The sequence below is a fragment of the Phyllostomus discolor genome, chromosome 1 (assembly GCF_004126475.2).
Source record: "Phyllostomus discolor isolate MPI-MPIP mPhyDis1 chromosome 1, mPhyDis1.pri.v3, whole genome shotgun sequence".
Lineage (NCBI taxonomy): Eukaryota > Metazoa > Chordata > Mammalia > Chiroptera > Phyllostomidae > Phyllostomus > Phyllostomus discolor.
In genome coordinates, this window is record NC_040903.2 from 58019707 (window position 1) to 58046621 (window position 26915).

General features: G+C 36.0%; 1 protein-coding gene across 1 annotated transcript in view; it reads left to right on the plus strand.

Annotated features, from left to right (window-relative positions):
* Positions 1-20171, plus strand: part of ENKUR (enkurin, TRPC channel interacting protein) — a 47867-nt gene extending 27696 nt beyond the window's left edge. The window contains exons 3-5 of the mRNA XM_028507518.2: positions 8348-8571; positions 11845-11991; positions 16538-20171. Coding sequence (XP_028363319.1) covers positions 8348-8571; positions 11845-11991; positions 16538-16708 — 542 coding nt within the window. The 3' untranslated portion in view covers positions 16709-20171. The remainder of the gene's footprint in view (positions 1-8347; positions 8572-11844; positions 11992-16537) is intronic.
* The last annotated feature ends 6744 nt before the right edge of the window (positions 20172-26915 follow it).

Below are 26915 nucleotides of genomic sequence, written 5' to 3' on the forward strand. Positions count from 1 at the left end.
ATTTTTGATAATTTTTAATGAAGGAGCACCACATTTTTATTTTGTACTGGGTCTCACAATTTGTGTAATTAATCATGGTCATAGAGTATATAGATATCAGGAAAGAATGCTATCAGAAAAATGGAGAGTGAAAGAAAAGGGCAGCTTCTTCCTACCTTTGATATGTCTTCACTATTGCTTTAGGACAAGAAAGATGAGAGGAAAAGGAGACTATCTCTTTTCAAAAGTTAACCTTTTTATGTCTTCTGGTATCAAGCAAATAATGCAACATCTCAAGCCTAGCTAGGGTGTACCTTTTGATAAAAGTGAAACTACTTCTCTTTATGTCCATGTGTTATGTCCCATAATCCTTTCTCATAACCCATATTCCATAACAAAAGATAAGAGGGCATTATCAGGAAAGATGGAAAAAGCAAGCCTGAAAATATACATTCATGCTTAAATTTGTGTATTTAAAAATTTATTTTGTATGTTCCTCAAGTGGAGTCTTGGTGTTTTATGACCCACAACCACTTGAGAACACAAGAAAATGTTAAAATGGAACTAGATTTTTTCAATGCCTTAGGGCCAATGATATTACTTGGGTCCTCATATATCCTTCTCTAGGGCCAAGCATATTATATAACACAACTACCAAACTATGTAGACCTAAGTATAAAATAAAGAAAAAGGGAAGAATCCTATATATCCTCTTGTAAACATTATAAGGTAAATAAACATAAAATTTCATGGGCCTTAAGAATAATTAAGAGGTTCAATTTTTCATGAGATAAACTCAGTGAGATTAAGTTAAACATAATATATCCCAAGGCTGCTGCCAATTTCTTTTTGAATATTCTGCCATTTTGAACATAATTTTGGAGACAGTAATTTGCTAGACACACTGAAAAAACTTGACAGATACATGAACATTTCTCTAAACTCAGCTGATAGGACGGACATCTGCATGACAACAAGGGTATGTTGGCTTTTCCATTTTCACATAGCCTGATAAAACCAAACCATTTGGCTTACAGATTTATTATCACTACCACCAAATAATTTGTGAAGAAATGTTAGCACCCCCTTTTTCACACCTCACCACATAGTCAACCCCTACTCCTGGGGTGAGAGACTAGATGATATTTAGATAAGTATAACATAAGGGAAAGGTGGGGGTAGGATTAAGGCACCATCAGATGGACAACCACAAATAACCATGAGTTATAATTTACTCTACCTACTCGCCCAAGAATGAATTATTAATCTTTATAAATAGTTTCCTCATTTTCTGAGAATTCAGTTTTACTTCTTACACAATACATTAATAAAGATATAGATTCTCTTATAGGAGTCATTTTCATGTACTTTCAATTCATAATTAAATTTGGCTTCTGAATACTTATTCAGAAGCCAAATTTATCCATGTGAATATCTAAAAACCAGATGCCCCTGATTTTGTAGTCAAACAAATCATGCAGAGCTTATTTGGTTAGGTGTATGTGGTGGAAGAAAACTACTTGGGTTCCACAATAAGGTTTTATTCTGTGCTCCAACCTATATAGAATCTCCATAATATGAGTCACCTAAAATGGGGAGACAAACAAAGAACCTGCAACCAAAAAAAATAGAAGAATCCCCAGTAAAAGAGCTAAATGAAATGGAGGCAAGCAAGCTATCAGACATATAATTCAAAAGAATGGTTATAAGGATGCTCAAGGAACTCAGTGACAACTACAGGGAACTGAGTGGGAACTACAACAGCATGAAAAAGGAAACAGAAACCATAAATAATAACCAGGAAGAAATGAAGAACACAATATCTGAAATAAAAAATACACTAGAAGAAATCACAAGAAGGCTGGATGAATCAAAGGGCTGAATTATTCAGCTGGAAGACAAGGTAGAAAGAAATACCCAGATAAAGCAGCAGCCTGAAAAAAAAAAAAGACTCAAAAAGTATGAGGATAGCTTAAGGGAACTTCAGGACAACATGAAATTCAAGAACATTTGAATCATAGGAACACCATCAGGAGAAGAAAAGGAGCAAGGGATAGAAAATTTGTTTGAAAAACTAATAACAGAAAACTTCCCTAATCTGGAGAGGGGAAAATCCATGCAAGTTCAGGAAGTACACAGGATCCCAATCAAGATGAACCCAAAGAGACATACTCCAAGATACATCATAATTAAAATGCCAACATTTAAAGAGAAAGACAGAATCTTAAAGGCAGCAAGAGAGAAACAGATAGTATCATACAAAGGAGCTCCGATAAGGCTAGTAGCTTACTTCTCAACAGAAACACTACAAGCCAGAAAGGAATGGTAAGAAATATTACAAGTAATGAAAAGCAAAGGCCTGCAAACAAGACTACTCTATGCAGCAAGGCTCTCAATTAAAATGGAAGGTGAAATAAGGAGTTTCCCAGACAAAAGAAGAGTAAAAGAATACACCTCCTCCAAACCAGCTTTGCAAGATATGCTAAAGAGATTGCTTTAAGAAGATGAAGAAAAAGAGTGAGAGAGAGAGAGGAACACAGGTACAAAGGGGAGAAATAGCAATGAATAAGTATCTATCAATAATAAACTTAAATATAAATGGATTAAATGCCCCAATCAAAAGATATAGGGTGGCTAAATGGATAGAAAACATGACCCACACATATGCTGCCTACAAGAAACCCACCTCAAAACAAAAGACCTACACAGGCTGAAAGTGAATGGTTGGAAAAAGATATTCCAAACAAATGGACAGGGAAGAAAAGCTGGGGTTGCAATACTTATATCAGACAAAATAGACTTCAAAATAAAAGCCATAAAAAGACACCCAGAAAGACACTTCATAATACTCAAGGGAAGAATCCATTAAGAAGATGTAAACATTGTAAACATATATGCACCCAACATAGGAGCACCCAAATATATAAGGAAAATCTTGGAGGACTTCAAGAAAGATATAGACAGACACACTTATAGTAGGGGATTTTAACACCACACTGTCAACAATGAATAGATCTTTCAAACAAAAGGTCAACAAGGATATTGCAGCACTGAACAATGCCCAGATCAAATGAACTTAACTGATATATATAGAACCTTTCATTTCAAAGAAGCAAAATACACATTCTTTTCAAATGCAAATGGAATATTTTCAAAGACAGACCACATGATAGGGCACACAACAAGCCTCAACAAAATCAAGAAAATTTAAATTATATCAACTATTTTCTCAGACCACAAGGGCTTGAAAATAGAAACCAACTTCAAGGAAAAAAAACTAAAAAACAATCAAATTCAATTCATGGAAATTGAATAGCATGCTATTAAACAATGGATGGGTTAATAATGAGATCAAGGAAGATATCAAAAAGTTTCTGGAAACCAATGAAAATGAATACACAACAGTCCAAAACTTATAGGACACAGTGAAGGCAGCCCTAAGACAGAAGTTCATAGTAATACACCCAAACTACAAAAGATGGAAATATTTCAAGTAAAAAGCCTAAACAAGAACTGGAGGTACAACAACAAATAAAGCCCAGGGTAAATAGGAGGAAGGAAATAACCAAGATCAGAACAGAAATAATGACATAGAGACTAACAGAACAATTCAAAGGATAAATAAATCTTTGAAAAGATAAAAAGGATTGACAAGTCTTTAACCAGACTCATCAAGAAAAAAAGAGAGAGGACCGAAATAAACAAAATCAGAAATGACAGAGGAGAGATTATAACTGACACCACAGATATACAAAGGATTGTAAGAAATTACTATGAACTACTACATGCCAAGAAATTTGAAAACCTGGGTGAAACAAAAATTTCTAGAAAAATATAAACTTCCAAAGCTGAATCGAGAAGAGGCAGAAAGCCTGAACAGACTGAAAATAAATAGTGAAATTTAAGCAGTAAACAATAAACTCCTGGCACACAAAAGCCCTGGACTGGACAGTTTCATAGAAGAATTTTACAAAACACTTATGGAAGAACTAACCCATGTCTTTCTCAAACTATTCTAAAAAATCCAAGAAGAGGGAAGACTTCCAAGCTCTTTTTATGAGGCCAGCATCATCCTAATCCCAAAAACAGATAAAGACACAACAAAGAAAGAAAACGATAGGACAATATTGCTGATGAATATAGACACTAAAATACTCAATAAAATATTGACAAACTGCATCCAGAACTACATTAAAAACATCATACACCATGATCAAGTGGGATTCTTCCCAGGGTTGCAAGGATGGCACAATATTCACAAATCAATAAAAGTAATAGATCACACGAACAATAGGAAAGACAAAAATCACATGATCATATCCATAGATCATGTGGAAAAGCATTTGGTAAGGTACAGCACCCATTTATGATAAAAACACTTAGCAAAGTGAGAGTAGAGGAAACATATATCAACATAGTAAAGGCCATATACAAGAAACCTACAGCCAACATCCTCAATGGGCAAAAACTAAAAGCTTTCTTACTAAAATCAGGAACAAGCCAAGAGTGTCCACTTTCACCACTCTTATTTGACACAGTCCTGGAAGTTCTAGCCACAGTGATCAGACAAGAAAAAGAAATAAAATTCATCCAAATTGGAAAGGAGGAAATAAAACTGTCTTTTGCAGATGACATGATAATGTACATAGAAAACCCTATAGATTCCACCAAAAAACTACTCAAACCTAATAAGGGAATTTGGCAAAGCAATGGGATACAAAGTCAATATTTAGACATTGAAGGCATTTTTATACACCAACAATGAAATATCAGAATCAGAAATCGGCGTGGGGGGGGGGAGGAGGGGGCGGGGGGGGAATACCATTTCCTATAAACTATGTAAAATAAAGTACCTAGGAATAAACCTAACCAAGGAAATAAAAGACCTATACTCAGAAAACTACACAACACTGAAGAAAGAAATAAAGGAAGACACAAATAAATGGGAGCATATACCATGTCCATGGATTGGAAGAAATAACATCATCAAAATGTCCATACTACCCAAAGTAATCTATAGATTCAATGCAGTCCCTATCACAACACCAATGACATATTTCACAGATATAGAACAAACATTTCAAAAATTTATATGGAACCATAAATGACCCCAAATAGCCTCAGCAATTTTTAGAAAGAAGAACAAAGTAGAAGGGATCACAATACCTGTTATCAAACTATATTAGAGGGCCACTGCAATTGAAACAGTCTGGTACTGGCATAAGAATGACACATAGATCAATGGAACAGAATAGAGAGCCCAGAAATAAACCCATGTCTCTATGGTCAGTTAATATTCAACAAAGGGGTCGGGAGCATAAAATCGAGTAAAAATAGTGTCTTTAACAAATGGGTTTGGGAGATCTGGACACCTACATGCAAAAAAAATGAAACTCAAGATGGATAAAAGATTTAAGTATAAGTCATGACACCATGAAAGTCCTAGAGGAGAACATAAGCGGGAAAATTTCAGATGTTTCATGCAGCAATATTTTCACCAATTTTTTCCCTAGAGCAAGGGGCATAAAGGAAAGAATAAACAAATGGGATTTCATCAAATTAAAAAGCTTCTGTATGGCTAAAGGAAACATCAGCATAATGAAAAGGGAACCAAATGTATGGGAACATATATTTGCCAATGATACCTAGGACAAGGGTTTGAGCTCCAAAACATGTAAAGAACTCACACAACTCCACATCAAGAAAACAAACAATCCAATTAAAAAATGGGCAAAGGACCTGAACAGACACTTTTCCAAGGAGGGCATACAGAGGGCCCAGAGACATATGAAAAGATACTCAGCATCACTGTCCATCAGTGAGATACAAATTAAAGCCACAATAAGAAACCACTTCATACTGATCAGAATGGCCACCATAAACAAATCAATAAACAACAAGTCCTGGTAAGGGTGTGGAGAAAAGGGAACCTTAGTACACTGTTGGTGGGAATGCAGACTGGTGCAGTCACTGTGGAAAACAGTACGGAATTTCCTCAAAAAACTAAAAATGGAACTGCATTTTGACCCAGCAATACCACTGCTGGAATTAAATCCTAAGAATCCTGAAACATCAATTCAAAAGAACCTATGCACCCCAGTGTTCATAGCAGTGTTATTTACAGTAGCCAAATGCTCGAAACAGCTTAAGTACCCATCAATAAATCAGTGGATCCAAAAACTGTGGTACATTTACACAATGGAATACTACACAGTGGAAAGAAAGAAAGAACTCCTACCCTTCATGACAGCATGGATGGAACTGGAGAGCATTAAGCTATGTGAAATAAACCAGATGGTGAAAGACAAATACCACATGATCTCACCTATAAGTGGAACCTAATCAACAAAACAAACAAATGAGCAAAATAGAATCAGAGACATGGAATAAAGAACAAACTGACTAACCAGAGGGGTTGGGGGAGGGGAGATAATGGGAAAGGAAGCGAAGGGTCATCAACAAACATTTATAAAGGACCCATGGACAAACACAATGGTGGAGGGGGGAGGATTGAATGTGGCAGGTGACAGTGGATAGGGCAGGAAAGAGCAATGGGGGGAAAATAGGGACAAATGCAACTGAACAATAAAAAAAAGAAACTCCATAATTCAGTTTCTAACAGTGCTCATAACGCCTCAGAAATACTTTAAACAATAAACAAGAAGAAGATATGATTTTTGTAGGTCAAAAACAGTAAAAAATTTCACATATGGTTCAACTAAACATATACATTATAGTCTACATATTAGATTTTATTTTTCTTCCCCCCACTATAATGTAAACTCCATGAGCACAGGAACTTGGTCTCTTTTCACTCCTGTAAATGCAGTTCCTAGAGCATTATTTGAGACATAGTAATTGCTCAGTGAAAATATATTGCATGAATTAATGAATAAATGAATATTCAAAACTGCTTTATAATGTTCCTGGGCATATAGATAGAACTAATATCAGAGGTGTATTGGTTTGCTGGGACTCCTATAACAAAGTATCACAGACAGGGTCCCTTAAACAAATTTATTTTGTCACAATTCTGAGGGCTAGTCAAAGATCAAGGTGTTGTCAGGGTTGGTTTGTTCTAAGGCCTCTCTTCCCTAGTAGATGGCAGTCTTTTTCCTCTCTCTTCACATGGTCTTCCTTCTATGTTTGTCTTGGATTAGGGCCCACCCTAATGACCTCATTTTAATTAAAGTACCTCTTTAAAGATCCTGTGTCCAAATACAGTCACATTCTGAAATAGTAAGGGTTAGGTCTTGAACATATGAATATTGAAGGAAGACAATTCAACCCATAACAAGAGGTTAATCCAGTCCACAGACTTTCAATAATATGTACAGGGCAGGGCAAAAGTAGGTTTACAGTTGTGAGTATGCAAAACTCTTTATTCTTGTATTGTTATTCATTAATTATAGTATTATTTATTTGTATTACAACTGTAAACCTACTTTTACCCCACTCTGTATTTTTTATAATAAAAATTATATGAACTCATAAAAAGCTCCAACAATGCAGAAATAAAGTCAAATTTCCTAATATGGGATTAAGATTCAAGTAATGTTTTTCAAGACAGTTGTGGCCTTTAGCTCTTGGAAATAAATTGTAATTTTTTTACCTTTTAATATTTTTACAAACCATTTAATTTGGCTCTATCAAAATAGATTAATTGGAATAGTCAAGTTAAACAGACTATATGAAAATGGCCAGTTCCTCTTGCTGCTAAGGAAAAGAATTTGGTATAGAGAAGTAAAATAATTGTGGAGAGCAGTATTTTTAGGAAGTAAGATACAATCAGAGTGGAGTGATATTGGAAACTTCACTTATATTGGTAATGTTTGTTTGTTAAGCTGCATGTTGAATACATAGTTATTATATGATTTTTATGGCTTATAATAATAGTAGTTCAATAAAAAATCCATAAGCTCTTGAACTTTCTATACATCAAGTTTTTTAAATTTACATGTGGTTTTACAGTAACTTTCTTCTGAAGAAGCAATTGTTAGTAATATTAACAATACTCAAAAAAGTTTTAAGTTTTTAAAAAATTTTTTCAATGGGAAAGTTAAACTTTTATTATTGAAATCTTTGTAAGAAAATATTTTCACAATAGCTAGTCAAAATATATCAGTTAGCAAGCCTATGATTTGGGGTGTTTATCTTCTTCCCTTAGATTTTTTATACTGTTCTTCAATTGATTATATTGCACTTGATTTTTTGCACTTATGATTACTGATTTTTACCTTAAACATTTGACTATATTTTTAATTAAAACTTCAGTATTCTAGTATTCTAAAATATTTGGATGTTATAGATAGCAGTGGATACCAATGTTTATGGTTTAATATTAAGAAGGAAATGCTGTGCTTAACAGAAAAAAAGTTTGATCGGACTGAGCCCAAAAAGCCTCCTGTGCCATTGAGGACTGATCACCCAGTCATGGGAGTACAGAGTGAAAAAAATTTTGTCAGTTCAAATGCAGCAGATGTCATTATGGGAGTGGCTAAAAAGCCTAAGCCAATTTATGTTGACAAAAGAACTGGAGACAAGCATGATCTTGAAACTTCTGGACTAGTTCCAAAGTACATCAATAAAAAGGTAATATTATGATATATTAATTTTGGAACTCAAATTCAAGTAGTTCTAATATAGTGCTCATAATGATTGTCTATATTATCATTAGTAGTGTTCTCACTAGACTAATTACCTAGATTGCCAATTCTTATTCTGCTGAAGTTTGTGTTCGTTGCAAATTGAATGTACTGAAATTTTAAATATATTTAATACTTATAACAAACATTCTTTAAAAGATATTAATTTTAGGAGAGGTGGATAATCATTAAAAGCACAGTGGTTACTATAAATCTAGAAGGAATAACCTTTTAGAAGATCCTAAGATTTAGTCACTAGGTTTCAGTGTCTTGGTAGCAGAATAAGAGAAATAAATTTAGAGCCATCCATTCTATCAGAGTAGTATAACTAATTCACATTGTTATTTCAACCTGAATATATTCAGTTGTTGTTAGTTTGAAGTAGAGCAGGCCTTGAAAGTACTGAACAACAATCTACTTTTTGGGGGGTTTTCATTTGTATTTGAAAAGGCACTAATCAGATAAACATATCATTTCATTGGTGAAAATTATAGAAGCTTGGGTTTCATTATTTAAATATAAAGATCTTTAAAATTTTTAAAACTTACCAAAAAACACTTTATAAAAAAACATTTTACTTTGTATACTTGTAGAGCATAGAAGTACTTGAAACACATATGTGAAATATGAGTACAAAGCCTTAAAGAACAATAATGCATAATAATAAGGTGTGGCAAAATTAGAAAGGAAGAAAAAAGAAAGAAAATTGTATTAATGATGTATGAGGGACTTACGTTGAGGTAGTCCAGTGATCTGCTGTGAGAAATCAAAACAGGAACCTCAGGGCTGTTGTCAGAGAACGCTGCTTATTCCGTAGGCTGAAACACCTTGGGAAGACTTTAGGAGAAATCTGGGAGTTGGCAGCACCTGCTGATTAAGTTCTTTCAGGCTTCTCTGGATACTTCCTCCTTCTCTAGCCCCTGGAGACTGCTTATATCCCTTGTCCCATAAGGTGTAGAAGAGCAGAAATTTCACTCTGCTGGCTCTTAAAAGCTCTTTTCAGTCTACCGTTTACCCACCATCATGTAAAACTCTTATCTGATAGTCATACTGCCTACCAATAGCCACACAGTCTGCCCCTCCTGGTTGCCTTCTGCCTAAGCTGTCCACTTCAATGTACTTTCTGCCTTAAACAGAAAATTGAACTAAAAATACATTACAGAGACAGGAAAATATTAAGTATGTGTGCCTGTGCTTCTCTATCAAGTCGTACAAACACTACAGTATTACTGTCCCCTTGCTGTTGCTGGCTAAGCAATCAGAGCTCATGAAAGACTTTATTCAACTTTCCGCTTGTCAAAGTTTTTTTTTTTTAATCTATTATTGATGAGTGAGGTAGTAAGTTTTTTAAGGGCAATATCATTTTTTAAAAATGAGTAAACCTCATGTTTATTTCCAAATGAAGTATTATATGCCCATTTGTGCCATGAGAAACAATTTGTGAAAACAAACTGAAGCATGAATGATTGTCTGAGTTATATAACAACAGTAATGACATCATTTCAAATTCTAACTCTGCCATTTACTTAATTCTGTGATCTTTAGTTATTAGATTTATCTCAGGGTTGGAGTGAGAATTAAGTGATGTAAAATATATTAATCACTTGGCATAATACCTGGCACCTAATAAAAATTCAATAAAGAATAGATATAATATATGCAATTATTATTATCAATAGTATGCATTACCCTTCAATGATCCAACACCTGCAAATATTTCAGATCACTGAAGCTTTTACCCATTTGTGAAATTGTTCTTTTTCCTAAAATGTATCATGTTATTCTTTTTATTAAACAGGGTATGCCAAATATAATTTAATCTTTTGTCACAACACTAAATCATTATGACAAACATCAGTAATTGCACTGAGCTGCAATGAGGTGTTGCCCTCAGTGTTTCCTAGGATGGACTGGACTGTTTGCCAATACACTGACTAACTGGAATACTGAGCTCTTAGTGTTTGTTTATAGAGTGCTTTGTAGCTTCCCAGGACACATTCACAGCTGGGATTTCTATCCCTTGTTCAGGCAGAATGGGTTAAATTATGTTGTGGTAACAAATAACTCCCACATTTCAGTAACTAAAAGCAACTAAGTGTTATTGTTTGCTTGTGCCCCATGTCCACTGAGGACTGTTGGAAGCTCTACTTCCTGTCCTCATTTTATGACCCAGGCAACCCAAAACATCTCCCATCACTATACCAGACGGAAAAAGAATATGGCAAGTCATCCATTAATTCTAAAGGCTTCTACCCAAAAGGTAGAGAGGTCACTTCCACTTACATTGGGCAAGTCAGGTAACATAGCTACATCTTACTTAAAGGGCAAAAGGATAGTATTCTCCTACCAAGTGCTCAAGAACCAGAATACTTGTGAATATTTTGGATGACCACCACCTCTCTCAACAGCTGCTTCCTGAGAGAGGTCTTCCCTGATCTTGTTATTTATCTAAAATAGCTCCTATTACTTTCTCTCTCCTCATTGACTTTTATTTTACCTTGGAATATATATATATATTATTTTATACCCTATTTTGGTTGAGTTTCTCTCACATTCCATAAGGACAGAAACTGTCTTTCTTATTCACTAATATACCTAGCACCAAGTACAAATAACTTTTTGAAGAATAAATAAGGAGTAGTTCTGTGTCTCAACACAGATATCTACTGCATATATTCACTAAACTGAAAGAATCATAGTTGATCACTTTACCATCAGTCCTTGTAAGCAGCATTTTTGCATTTCCTCAAACACTTAGGGTACCAAGTCAACGTTCTCTTAAAGCAGATGTGCTTTCTATCTTTTGAGAATTTGTTTTTATAATGCCTTGGAAGTATGTGTCTTCTTTTATTTAACAAAACCTTGCAAAAGAGACCTCAAGATATTTAAGATATTTCAAAGTAAAAGCTGAAGCAGAAGTAATTAAAAGCTAGTTCTCAGAGGTAAAGTAAGGGCTGAGTTATCAGCTAAGAGCAGGCACTTGAAAGATTCAGAATGGGGAAAACAACCTGCCACAAATAATAGCTCAAGTGGTTTTAAAACAGAGTCAACTGGTTCCCTATGGGGCAAAAGTTGAGTGAATTTTGTCATTTTGAAGTGTTTTAAGTAAAGGCTTTAAGTCTGTACCATTTCTTTTTCTCCCAGTTAATGGTTCGTATATACATGTGTATTAGAGTGCATTCAGGTTATTGATTTTTTTTTCCCGAAAAATCCTTGTCAGGATTATGGTGTCACACCTGAATATATATGTAAGCGAAATGAGGAAATAAAAAATGCCCAGGAAGAATATGATAACTACATCCAGGAAAACCTCAGGAAAGCAGCTATGAAAAGGCTCTCTGATGAAGAAAGGGAAGCGGTGCTGGAGGTAAGTGTTCTGTAATTTCTAACCCTAGGAAATTCTTTAGAACCCCTCTGAAAGAAAGGTCTGCCATCCATGATTAGTAAAGCTAGCACTTTGACTCTGCAACCTGATGACTTTCTTTTGGTTATGGTGACAACTACATGCAGCAAAGGTGACTCTTTGGGGAAAACACAAGTTGTAATGTGGGGATTATTATTTATTTCCAGTTTGGTGAGCTTCTATGTTTTCCTGAAGTAGTGTTGTAAGGAAGCCCACCTTCTCCTTCAACAAACATGCATAAATAAAGCAAAAAAAGGCATTTTTATTTTCATTCTCATGTCCTTGCATTTAAAAAGAAATAATACCCATAAAATAGATATTTTTCACTAGATGGAGCTCTAGAATAATTGAAACTGTCCCTAGACCAACATTGTTTTTTCTTTCCTATAAGCCAATGTTCAAATTTTAAAGTAATCAGGTGTCTAATTTTACATGTATTTTCTTTATTTTTAATAAAATAAACTTAAAGATAATATTTTCATTGAATGTTTACTGCAAAATTTTATCTGAAGCATTTAAAATATTGGGGATATGAGGAGTAGTGTATTTATTAAGTACCTACTTGTACTCTTTTACTGTCATATCATCTCATAGAAATAAAAGTTGTATTTGTTATTTTTGAAAGCTTTCTATGGAGCCATTTCTAGTGACCTTTTTAAAACAGAAAATCTTGTTTTCTTACTATATTAATTTCTGTTGAAAAATTGATTTATATGTTATAAATTCTTAATGTTTATTAGTGCTATAATATTCATCAATAAACATTTTTAAATGCCTGTTTAACATAAAGTATCATGCTAAGTCCCAAGGATATTAAGAAGGGCATAAGAAAATTTCTGCTGTAGGAATGTTGTAATTTAATTGATGATTAAATTAAATTGCATGTCTGTACAATCCCTAAGTTTTATAAGGTTCCAAAGCACAAGTATCCACTGAAGGATATAGTTAGGTCATTAGCTGGGCCTTAAACTTCACAGTAAGTCGGGATCCAAGGACTGGCCCAAGAGCAGAGGCTGTACTGTGTCTCTTTGTTGACAGCAGTTTCCCCAGTGCCTAACCCCCTGCCCAGAATAAACACAGGTGTTTAATAATGGTATCCTGGAAAGAAGAAAAAATGACATGCTGGCAGGTGACTGGCAGACCTGACTAGAGACTTTCATATCATTTTCAGGAAGAGCCCTACTCTTTGGTCCATTCTTATTCTCACTCTCTCATTTGGATTCTACCATTTTTGGAAAGTACATGCTTTTGTAAAAGCCAGAATTTTATATCTAAATGATGCTGAGAAATAAGGAAAAAGAGCTTCCCCCAGAAGGAAAAGGCTCTTCCCTCGTATACCTTTTTGCTATAATAGATAAACTGCCCTTACTTTCTAATCTACGCACTACAGAGTTTCTTTGCATGCCCTTTGATGTGACACTAGCAGATCCTCCAGCATTGCCTTATTAGCCAGGTAGTGTAGCAGTGGAGCCACCTTGCTAACAAGACCACTAGCTATGTTTCTGAGAAGCCCTGAACCATGCTTCCCTTTCTGGTTAAGCGTTGCCTATAGTTCTAAAACAATATGGTTGTGTATCTCTGAGCAGGCTACATTCTTCTGCTCATTCTTTATAAAATAACAGTCCTTTCTATTTGGAAGGGATCATCTGACCTAATGATTCCAAACTCATTTTCAGATAAGAATATAAAATGCAAATATGTTAAGGAGGCTCATTTGTTCATTCATCCATGGATTCATTTATTAAACATCTACTGTATTCCAGGCACAGTCCCAGCCTGGAGGACACTATAGTGAGCAAAACAAATGCAGTCCTTAGCTGAAGAGGGACTAAAACCCACATCAGCTGATTCCCTGGCCAGTATTTTCCACTGCATTATATACGTCCATAGGAAGTAACCAGAGGAAGCTCTATCAGTCAGGGCTGAAGCAGGAAATAGTAGGCACACCCAGCTGGGACTCTGAAGAGAGTTTTGAAGGAACTATTTGCAGATTTGAAGCAGGATTAAGGAAACCAACAAGGGACACTGAGGAACCCAGGACTAATGACAGTGGGAAGCCGCAGCTAACTGAAGCTTGAAGAGTAGGGCAAGAAACCGTCGTACCAGAGCCCAGCAAGAACTGGATCCTAGAAGACCAGCCACCTGACAGGCATTGCCACAGATGGATAAGCCAGAACTAGGATCAGGTAATGTCAAGAGAGAAGGGAAAGAAGGGTCCCAACCTCTCTATCCCATCAGTGGGGCCTTTGGCTGAACTCAGGCAGGAGCCAGAGGACAAAAGTGCTGGTGGGTGGAGTGTAGTCCACAAAAATCCACCCACCGCACCTCACTCCTAGTCACAGTGAAGGACAAGAAGGTGAAGAATGGATGGGGTGGGGCAGATACAAAAGAAGCATGAAGCTGGATGAAGGTACTATTTTATGACTGCTTCTCCTCATTTGAAGTTTTTCCAAAATTAACAATCTTATTTCAGCATAAAAATAGAAGTGAGAAAATTTCAGAAATAAAAATAAGGGAAAATCACTATTGCTCCAATGGATAAGAGATTTTTTCAGTTGAGATAATGAAAGTCTTAAAAAACAGCAAAGAGGTTATTTTAATATAATATGAAAAACTACTTACATTTAATTCCCATTCCTGGCTATTGACTTTGATCCAAACGTTATTGTACACACTGGAAGATAAAGCAAACTATGTTTTAAAAAGAAATACAGAGAAAAAATGTAGCTGCTATGACCACAAGTAATATGGAAATATGACACAACTAAAAAATTAATAAAGTATAAAAATTTAAAAATATATCACCCAACAAGAAATGAAAACGCTTTGATATTTGAAGTGTATACATTTTCTTTTGCAATAGGCACCCCTGTGGAGCACTGTGGAAACATATTTCCCATTAAACAATGAAGGATGATGGAATCATAGAATTTTATGAGAATTTCTTTTAGGAATATATCTCGTTTACTATTAAGAACTATGTTAAACCATCCCACTCTTAAAAACTTAAACTGTCCACTTTTCCTTCTGTCATTCTCCTTTCCCAAAGCCTCCATATAATCTCACTCAAGGGTTCAAAATTTGTTATTCTTTTTTCAACCAACCTATTCTATATAATATGCTGTATCCTATAATTATTTTTACTTAAGCATAGTATAAGTCACTGAAATTTTATTGTCCCTGGAAAGTTTCTACAAGATCAAATTTTTACTATAAGGCTTTATTGTGAAGGCATTATTACCATATATAAGACACTTTTAACCTTTTTCTAAACCTAAATGTTTAGCCATGATTTTCAAGGACCATATTGCCATGGTGATATTTTCATTGTACTTTCAGTTTTACATTTTCTTTGTAAAATAAAGTGATTTGAGTATCCATAGTGAATAAAAGAAAGTGTTAATTTACAAACTTTCATTGCATGAATTCAATTAGTGGTTTAATACCATTTGTCAGTGGGGCTTCTAGTGCACTGTGATAAGAAATTGTAACTATGCAGAGATGGAAATAACTTTTATTTCTCCTAAGAGATCCCTAGTGTTGAATTTGTTGCTTACTGAGAATATAAAAAATTAACTGCATTATTAAATTAGCATGTGTGTTACGTTTAATGACATTTCAGTCATTTTTAGAATACATTAATGGGAAGTAGAGATCCCTTGGCTCTATGGAGGAAGAATTCCAATATATTGAAAGAGACATAAAAGATAATCTCTTGTGAAACTGAATTTTGGCGTTTTGTACAACTCCATTTAGTCAGGTCTAAGAAAATATGGCCATGCAAGTCAGAATCAAGTCTTTTGATGTAATTTCTCTGTTGAAGAATGGGGATGATGGTTTGAAAAGAAAATCCTAAAAAAATTTTTTTAATTTTTATAAGAAATAATTTTCTGGCCATGACTGGTGTGGCTCAGTTGGTTGGACATCATCCTGCAAACCAAGAGGTTGAGGGTTCAGTCCCTGGTTAGGGCACATATGAGTGGCTACCAGTTGATGTTTCTCTCTCACACTGATGTTTCTCTCCGTCTCCTTCTCCCTCCCTCCCCCTCTCTATCAAATCAATAAGCATGTCCTCAGGTGAAGATAAAAAAATAATAAGAAGAAATTTTTTAAAAGAAATAATTTTCTGTTCAAAAATGTTTTTTGCCTGACCATCTCAATTCTAAGTTATTGTTTTTACCAAAACATTTGTTGTGTGCTGAGTTTCATACTACTCATAACTCGGCATATGAATATTTGATGGTAAAAGCAAGTACAATAACATTAAAAACAGAGCAAATAAATACTCCCAATGGGAACTGAGAACACAATCAGGACAGGGTTTGACCTCTGCACAGCATTCGTTGTTACTGTGGCCAAGTACTTGATAAATACATATCATTTTAAAAGTCCTCTTTGTGCACTTTTAACCTGTTTACATTTTTCTTACTAGTACAGGTTTCTTCACTATTTATAATTTACTTTCCTTTTAAAGTTTACCTTAGTATTTAGTTTTCTTTACCATTTGCAGGGGCTGAAAAAGAACTGGGAAGAGGTGCATAAGGAGTTCCAGTCCCTCTCGGTCTTTGATTCCATGCCAAAGAAAACCCGCAAGCAGAAGCTGGAAGAAAAAATGAAGCAACTGGAACATGACATTGGTGTTATAGAAAAGCACAAAATTATTTATATTGCCAATAAATAATAATGTAATTTTAATATAGGAAAAAACATGGAAAACCTACAAATGAAACTAAGTCTTTCAAGGGTAAAATACTATGAAAAGAATAAAAATAGTCTTCACCAAGTGCTTAAGCAATGTTCAAAGAATAATTGGATTTTTTCCTTACACAAGATAATTTTCTTTTACCAATTTAAGGTTTTTCACATATGCACTAATTAAACAATGATGTTATCTGTTACAGTTCTAGAGTGTATTATTATTATGTACTTGTTTCACATAAACATTAATTTCTGAGCCCGGAAAAATAAAGTCAGTACATAGTATTCACATTTTTTCTATACTCCATGATTCAAGGAACACAACATTAAAAACTGTTGAGTATTTTGAATAGAAATAGTCGCATATGTCTTCTTTACTACACTAAAGTATTTTCAGAGCTCCACAAACTTAACAACATATATTCTCTGGTAACTCTGTCATTTTCAGCTATTTCCCACTATACATATTTTCAATATCCACAATGTTATTTATGCTGGAAGGCTTCTATTTGGAGGAAGAACTATTAAGAAGGTAGCATAAAATCAAGGAAACAACTTATAAAATGCATGATTAAAAAGAAAAGCCTCCTTCCTGGCATCAAACTTTAAAAAACTTTGCTACTTATGTATTTCATTAAAATAGGATGCTACTTTTTCTTTTTGGTTCTTCCAGTCTATGAACATGGGATATATTTGTCATCTTTAATTTTTTCATCAATGTTTTGCAGTTTTCATTGTACAAATCTTTCACCTCCTTGGTTAAGTTAATTTCTAAGTACATTTGATGCTGTTTTAAGTAGAATTGTTTGTGATTTTTCTTTTCAGATTGTTCATTGTTACTGCACAAGAATTGCAACTGCTTTTTGTGCATTGACTTTGTATCCTGTTACTTTGCTGAATTCATGTATTAGTTCTAACAGATATCTTTGTGTGTGTGTGTGTGGAATCTTTAAGGGTTTTCTACATATAAGTTTATACAATTTGCAGGCAGCTAATTTTACATCTCCCTTTCTCATTTGGATGCATTTTATTTATTTTTCTTGACTAATTAATCTGGCTAGAATTTCCAGTACTATGTTGAATAGAAGTGATAAAAGTAGGCATTCTTGTCATTCCTGAAAGAGCTGTCAGCCTTTCACCATTTAGTATAATGTTTGCTGTGGGGTTTTAATGTATGGATTTTATTATGTTGAGATAATTTCTTTCTATTCATAGTTGTGTGTGTGTGTGTGTGTGTGTGTGTGTGTGTTTTAATCATGAAAGGTACTGTAAACATCAGTTTGAAACTAAGAAATATCTTTCACCTGAACGATCAATGCATTCTCTCCTAGTTATCAAGCTATCAAGTTATGTGGGAAGACAAATAATGACCAAAAGGGTACCTTAGCTAGAACAGAGTCAAAAAAAAAAAAAGAAATTTAGTTTGTAAAAATTTGTTCAGCTAACAGATCTCATTCATTGTCATTCAACAAATACTGTCTATTACTTGCTAGGAACTATTGTGATTGCTGGACAGAAAAGTGAAATAGCTATGTTGGAAGACAGAAATAATCACACAAATTCATTTATAATTATAAGTTGAAATTAGTAATTTGAAAGAAAAAATAAAAAGTTATATAGGAGAAGATCAAGGAATTATTTAATTAGATTTTATAGTTAAGGAGATGCTTTTCTGAGGATGCCTTTATGAGATCTGACATTTAAAAACATACTAGAGAATTAGCAGAAGTTGGGAGAGATGAGGAAATAAGGGTTGCGGAGGGAAAAGAATTCCAAGCAAAAAGAATAAAATATCTGAAGGATCTCAGGCTGGAAACCCTCAATCCATAGGGGAAAGGCAGATATTGGGGCTGGATTGGGTTTAGAGAAGGGAAAAGCTACAAGCTGAAGCTGAAGAGGGAAGCAAGGGGCCATTGAGGTGTTTTAAGCAGGGTGCAACTGATATTTTTAAATGCTTATTTGTCACATAGATTGTAGTGAAAGAATGAATGCATGGGGGAGACTATCATAATCTTCCAGGTGAAAAAAGTGATTGGCATAGACCAAGGCTGTGGTAGTTAAGACACAGAGTAGCTGTTGGCTTCATGAAATATTTAAGAAGTAAAAATGTAATTGGGTGATAGATTGAAAGGAGAAGAAGGGAGAGGTTTCAAGGATGACAACCAAATTTCTAATTTGAGCAACTTGGCAGTGGAGTTGCCATTTTCCGAGTTGGAGAAACTTAAAGGAGGAGCAGATTGGAAAAGGTTACCGTGAAGAGCAAGAACACAATTTTAGACATGTATGTATGTCAATCTTGTGGCATATAATTGGAAATTTAGATCAAATAGATACATGATGATAGAAGATGATAGATAGATAGATAGATAGATAGATGATAGATAATAGGTTATGGATGATAAATATTTCAGTCAGAAAAGAGATCTGGGGTAGGTCAATGAATGTGGGATTTCAACAGCGTGAATGAGATCACCTTGAGACTTGTATTGAGTGAGAAGACAATGAATGAGGTCTCACCAAATCTTTCATTTAGAAGTCAGATGGGAGAGCAGGAAGGAGTAAGTAGATGGAGGAGTGCCCTGAGAGGTCAGAAGAAAACCAGGAAGCCAAGAAAATTCAAGAAGGGAGTACCTTTCCTCTGAGGTAGAACCTTGACCATTAGAATGAACTTCTCAACACTTTGGCTGAACCTTCGTCTCCCCTGCTCTGAGCTGGCTACAGATCAACTTCTACATTGACTCCCCTGCTCCTGTTTTTATTTCCAGTCCAAACTCTTCTGCTGAAATTCTTTTTATCTTTCTCAATACATTGTTGTCACTGGCCAATGTCACAACATTAGCATGTGATTTAATGTGTCTATTAATACAACCCACATGAACACAATTTGACCACCAAAGTGAAAGAAGCTTTTCAACAGCTCAAGAAAAAATTTCAGCAGTTAAGGAGGCCAATGCTGATTAATATCATAATTAACTCTTAAGCAAGTAATTTAATTTGATTTTCAAGTTCTTAGTAACCTGCAGAACGTGGTTTATTCAGAAACACTGGTTACTACAAATAGACAATCATAGATAAGGGACAAAAAAATAAAATCACTTTCCTGGAGGGTTTGTTTCTTTCTGCCGAAAGGTGCAATAGTGAAAAAAATCAGTGGATTTGACTCTGACAGTAAGTTATGTGATCTTTGGGACATCACTTAATGTCCTTCAACCTTAGTTTCATCTGTTAAAAAAAAACTGACCTAGATTTTGTTCAACCCTCCTTTAAGTTCTAATGATGTAGCACTATAAAACTATATGACTATTTTCAACTTAGTTCAAGCAAAAGTTTGGTCTTCTAACTGATCAGAATGCAGATAAGTGATAGAGTAGAGGATCTAGAGCCAAAGATTTGTACCAACCCTCATCAGCCCAACCCACCATTTGACATACTGGAAAGAATGTTAAGTAGAGTAAAAACCATCACTAGTTTTCAGGTCTTTTTAGATGAAAACTTTCTTAATTATAGTCATTTGAGGTTTTTAACCACAGGGTGCTCTTCACTGTAAGGATTTTAAATAGATGGTCTCTTTAGGAAACTAGTGCTGAAAGAAAAAAGGAAGGGAGAGCAGGAGAGAAGAAAGATGGGGAGAAGGACAGGAGGAGAAAATTTTTAAAAGAAATGGGATATCTTTTAGCTGGAAAGAGTGATTCTAGTCACAGAAGAATATTCTCTCTGGTCATGCCCAGCCTCTGTGCTCTTTGAAAATATCTCTGATTAAAAAATAAATCTTACCTTCATAATAAAAAAAATTGTTTCATTCATTGCTGAATGAGGACTAGGGTGGCAGCATTTTTTTCTTCACATATAATGTGCTTGATGAGAAAGAACTGAAATTAACAATAGACTAAGTTAATGCTAATTATTCCTGAAAACTGAAGATAATGTTTCACAGGGTTGGTGGGAAAAGGCCATATACATATAAATTTTAAACTGCACATGCAGATATGACTTTTAGATGCAGACTTTTTATTGTAAAGGATACTACTACTATAGGAAATAAGATTGGATGGTGATATATATTTTTGACTGCCTTAATTTAGGCACACAAATGAGTGTTGTCTATGGAACAAGGATATACACTTAGCTAAATGATGTTGCTGATGTGAAAAATATCTGTGGAATTCTTCTGGAATAAAAGTATCCACCCCACCCGTGAACCTCTTCCACCAAGTTCTCCTTCCCTGAGACTGCCAATGTTATCAATTTTTATGTAGCTTTCAGAAATATTTTGTAAAAGCAATGAATATATGTGTTCTCACAAAAATATACATAATTATATAGACATATATTTCACTTTTTAAAAACTCAAATGACAGCATGCAATAACACTGGCCTTTTTCAGTTAATAATCTCATGGAGCTCATTTTTTATCAAAACATAATGTTCATTCTCTTTTTTGTGGATGTACAGTATTAAATTGTTCGTATATTTCACCAGTGTCCTATTGATGCACATTTAAGTTACTTCATTTAAGTTGTTTTCAATATTTGTTATTCCAAGCAATGCCACAGTGACTCTGAACATTCATCACTCCACACATTTGGTTATATCTGTAGAAAATCATTCCCAGGAGAAAAATAACTAGGTCAAAAGATATACATGGGGAAAAAGCTCCAGAAAAGGACTTCCAGCCAAGATGGAGTCATGGGTAGACACACTGTGCCTCCTTGCACAACCAAAATAAGGACGACAACAATTTAGAAACAAAAACCAACCAGTACTGACAGAAAATTGAACTGTATGGAAGTCCAACAACCAAGGAGTTAAAGTGGACACATTCACCCAGACCAGTAGGAGGGGCAGAGTTGGGCAGCCGGGTGGAGAGGGGTCGAGGCAAAAAAAAAGGAGTTGCTGGTGGGCTGAGGGAGCAAAAGGCAGCAGTTGGTGGACCCTGGGTATGCAAGGCAGCAACAGGCAGACCCGTGAGGCAGAGGATTGTGTAGGGGCGCAGTGCACAAGTTGGCTGTCATACTGGGCAGTCCCACATCTGCACGTAGATAAACCAGGTGAAACTGGGGAGCTAGACAGACCACACAACCCAGGGCCCCAGCTCAGGGAAATAAAGCCTCAAAACACCGATTGAAAACACCTGTGGGAGTTGAGGTGCTGGGAGAAACTCCCAGCCTCACAAGAGAGTTCTTTGGAGAGACCCACAGGGTCCTAGAATGTACACAAATCCACCCACACTGGAATCAGCACCAGAAGGGCCCAATTTGCTTAGGGGAAACAGGAGAAGTGACTGAAATCCAGCAGAGAGTGGAGCAAGCGCCATTGTTCCTTTTCTGACACCTGCCCCACATACAGCATCACAACCCAGTGACTGGGTTGCCCTGCCCTGGTGAACACCTAAGGTTCCACGCCTCACTATGTAACAGGCACATCAAAACAAAAAAGATGGCCCAAACAAAAGAACAGATCAAAGCTTCAGAAAAAATACAACTAAGCAACGAAGGGATAGCCAACCTATCGGATGCACAGTTCAAAACACTGGTGATCAGGATACTCACAGAATTGGTTGAATTTGGTTGCAAAATAGATGAAAAAATGAAGGCTACACTAAGTGAAATAAAGGAAAATGTACAGGGAACCAATAGTGATCAGAAGGAAACTGGGACTCAAATCAACAGTGTGGACCAGAAGGAAGAAATAAACACCCAATTAGAAAAGAATGAAGAAACAAGAATTCAAAAATAAGGAGAGGCTTAGGAACCTCCAGGACATCTTTAAACAGGCCAACATCTGAATTATAGGGGTGCCAGAAGGAGAACAGGAAGAGCAACAAGTGGAAAAGTTATTTGAACAAATAATAAAGGAAAACTTTCCCATTCTGGCAAAGGAAATAGACTTCCAGAAAGTCCAGGAAGCTCAGAGAGTCCCAAAGAACTTGGACCCAAGGAGGAACACACCAAGGCACATCATTATTACATTAGCCAAGGTAAAAATGAAGGAGAGAATCCTAGAAGCAGCAAGAGATAAGGGGACAGTAACCTACAAAGGGGTTCCCATAGGACTATCAGCTGATTTCTCAAAAGAAAACTTGCAGGCAAGAAGGGAGAAGAAGTATTGCTGGAGAGAAGTATTCCAACTCATGAAAGGCAAGGACCTACATCCCAGATTGCTCTATCCAGCAAAACTATCATTTAGAATGGAAGGGCAGATAAAGTGCTTCTCAGATAAAATCAAGTTAAAGGAGTTCATCATCACCAAGCCCTTATTATATGAAATGTTAAAGGGACTTATCTAAGAAAAAGAAGATAAAAACATGTACAGTAAAATGACAGCAAACACAATTATTAATAACCACACCTAAAACAACAACAAAAACAAACTAAATAAATAACTAGAACAGGAACAGGAACAGAACCACAGAAATGGAGATCACATGGAGGGTTACCATGGGGGAGTAGGAGGAGGAGAAAGGTGGAAAAGGTACAGAGAATAAGTAGCATAGATGGTAGGTAGAAAATAGACAGGGGGAGGGTAAGAATAGTATGGGAAATGTAGAAGCTAAAGAACTTATGACACGTGGACATGAACTAAGCAGGGGAATGTGAGTGGGAGGGGGTGTGCAGGGTATAGGGGAGTAAAGGGGGGGGAATGGGACAACTGTAATAGCATAATCAATAAAATATATTAATAAAAAAGGTATACATGCCTATAGTTTTATTTGAAACTATGTTTTATTTTACTCTCTGTGTGTATGTGTGTAGGTGATGTACAAACATGGTTCAAATTCATAATATGCCCAAAGGTGAGTAGGGGTCAGTATGTCTCCCTCATGCCCACTTCCTACAGCCACTGAACCCCCTTGCCAGAAGTAAGCATTGTGACTGGCTTCTTGTGTATCTTTTTGAATAATATAACATGTATATGTGCCTATATAATTAAAAAATAATGACAGATACATGGTTTTCTTCTGTCACAGCCTATGAGGATCAGAAGACTCTTGCCAAGAGAGGAATCACAGATTATAAGCATTCATGTAAGGAATAACTTTTTTACTTTCTCATCAGTATCATCCACATACCATCAATATTGTGGATTCCATCAAGAAAGCAATAGTTTTGTTGACTTTCACCATGCCTATGTGTTCATTCTGGATGAGAGAGACCATGGATACAGGACCTTGCCCTGTCCTTGGCCACACCATGTTGACTTTTCCAAATTAGGTTCATTGCAACCATCTGAGATCTGTTTCCACCTTCCTGGTGGTGCCATCTGCATTGGGTCTACTGCTTTTTGTGTTTATATTTTTCTTGATTGTCTTTTTCCAACACTGGAAAGATATACATTCATTAACTTTAGAGCACAGACCACATTCAGAGAAGCTCCCTCATGTTATGTGCCACTGACTCAGCTCTGAATGAGCAATGTTTCTATGGATGAGTGATAGCCACAGTGTCCTGTCCTCTACAGCCCTGCTTGGCTCCTGTGACCACATGCCTGTGGCTTTTTTTATGGAGTCAGTTCACCTCATATTTGGTCTTTCTTTTTACCTGCACTCTTCTGTTTTTTTTTTTTTTCCCCAGCATTATTATCTTCTCCAAAGAACTCTGCCTTCTTACGATGTGCCCGAAGTAGGACAGTTTCAGTTTTGTCATTTTTGCCTCCAGCGATATTGCAGACTTAATTTGTTCTAGAACCCACTTGTCTTTCTGACAGTACAGGATATCCATGAAGCTCTCCTCCACCACCATATTTCAAATGAATCATATTTTCCTATCAGGCTTCTTCACTGTCCAACTTTTGCATCTATACAAAGTAATTCCTACTAAGAGTGTGCAGATGATCTTAGCCTTAGTCTCTAATATCTTTGCTTCTGGTGATCTTTTCTCATTCTTGTACTATTGCCCTTCCCTTAATCTCTCTTAACATAACTCTATTCACTTCCATCTCTCTGTGGAAACTGTATACCCCCTGCCCAAGTGCTTCTTTGTCATAGCATCTTGCTAAAAGCAACAGAGAGCAGCCAACTCACCACAATATTCTCTTCCCAAGAAGTTCCTTCCAAGGGTGTCAACAGGTATGTGATTTCTTTTTTGTGACAGTACAAGTGACAATTTTATCAACTATTTTGCCATGGAATAACAAGGGTCCACAGCTTTCCAGGCTGCCCAAAGACTTTTTCTTTCATCTACATGCCACCCTATTCAATGACTATTAAGAGGAATTGGGCCCTGGCTGGCGTAGCTCAGTGGATTGAGTGTGGGCTGCAAACCAAAGCATCGCAGGCTCAATTCCCAGTCAGGGCACATGCCTGGGTTGCAGGCCACGGCCCCCAGCAACCACAGATTGATGTTTCTGTCTCTCTCTCTTTCTCCCTCCCTTCCCTCTCTAAAAATAAATAAATAAATTCTTTAAGAAAAAAGAGGAATTGGGTCTTTCCAAGGTCCAGAAAATAATAACCTTTCTTTTAAGTCTTACGTTTCATAGGATTCTATCCCAGCAGGGCACCTAATGTATCACCTAAGTACACCTATGAACCAGAGTTTGCTGTTATGCGCTCAAGACCCACTATCACCAATGGGGTTAACCAAGACCAAGTTATCTATCCAGTCCAAAGTTTTTTCTAAGCAAGCAACACAACAAAACAAAACTGAGGGACTCAGTAGCTAACTACTTTTCTTTCTCCTCCCTGGCCGTTTAGAGGCCAATGTAGAGGACAAACCATAATCTTGTGCAATTCCCACACATGAGCTGTGCTGTTTTGGACCAATGCAGGTTTCTTTTATCTTTTTTGGCTTTTAGGAGACAGTTGAATTTTCTTCTGGATAAGCTCCATGGTTCTACACAGCCAGCAGGCTTAGGCTGCAGGCCCAGAGCACCCTGGAGGCCATATGTGATTTCATCTGGACAAACATTTTAAAATAAATTCCCTGGCTTTTCTTTAGAACTATTGAAATGACAGGCAGCTGCCACCCATGTAGTAAGATGATGACCAGTGCTAACATAAAGGCCATATAAGGTATGGGTGATAAACACAGTGAGGTTGGTGAGTTAGACCTCAAATTGTAACATTATCTTAGAATTTGTATCACCATTTTACCATACCATTAAACTGCTATTAGTTTTTTTGTAATGCACCAAAAGCTTTTTTCCAATATATTTTATTGATTATGTTATTACGGTTGTCCCATTTTTTTCTCCCCTTTATCTCCCTCTGCCCCGCACCATCCCTTCCTCTAGCATCCCTCCCCCTTAGCTCATGTCCATGGGTTGTACATATAAGTTCTTTCACTTCTCCATTTCCCATACTATTCTTAATTTCCCCCTGTCTATTTTGTACCTACCAATTATGCTTCTTATTCCCTATACCTTTCCCCCCATTTTCTCCTGGCCCCCTCCCCACTGATAATCCTCCATGTGATCTCCATTTCTGTGATTCTGTTCCTGTTCTAGTTGTTTGCTTAGTTTGTTTTTGTCTTAGGGTTGGTTGTTGATAGTTGTGAGTTTCTTGTCATTTTACTGTTCATAGCTTTGATCTTCTTTTTCTTAGATAAGTCCCTTTATCTAAGAAAATAAGTCCCTTTATTTGTATTTTGCAAATAAAAATGTTGAAGTCCCTTTAACGTTTCACATAAAGGCTTGGTGATGATGAACTCCTTTCATGTTACCTTGTCTGGGAAGTACTTTATTTGCCCTTCCATTCTAAATGATAGTTTTGCTGGATAGAGTAATCTCAGATGCAGGTCCTTGCCTTTCATGACTTTGAATATTTCTTTCCATTCCCTTCTTGCCTGCAAGGTTTCTTTTGAGAAATCAGCTGATAATCCTATGGGAACCCCTTTGTAGGTAACTCTCTCCTTTTCTCTTGATGCTTTTAAGATTCTCTCCTTATCATTAATCTTGGGTATTGTAATAATGATGTGCCTTGGTGTGTTCTTGGGTCCAACTTCTTTGGGACTCTCTGAGCTTCCTGGACTTCCTGGAATTCTATTTAATTTGCCAAATTAGAGAAGTTTTCCTTCATTATTTTTTCAAATAAGTTTTTAATTTCTTGCTCTTTCTCTTCTCCTTCTGGCATCCCTATGACTCAGATTTTGGAATGTTTAAAGCTGTTCCAGAGGTTCCTAAGCCTCTCTTCATTTTTTTTGAATTCTTGTTTCTTCATTCTGCTCTGGTTGAATATTTATTTCTTCCTTCTGCTC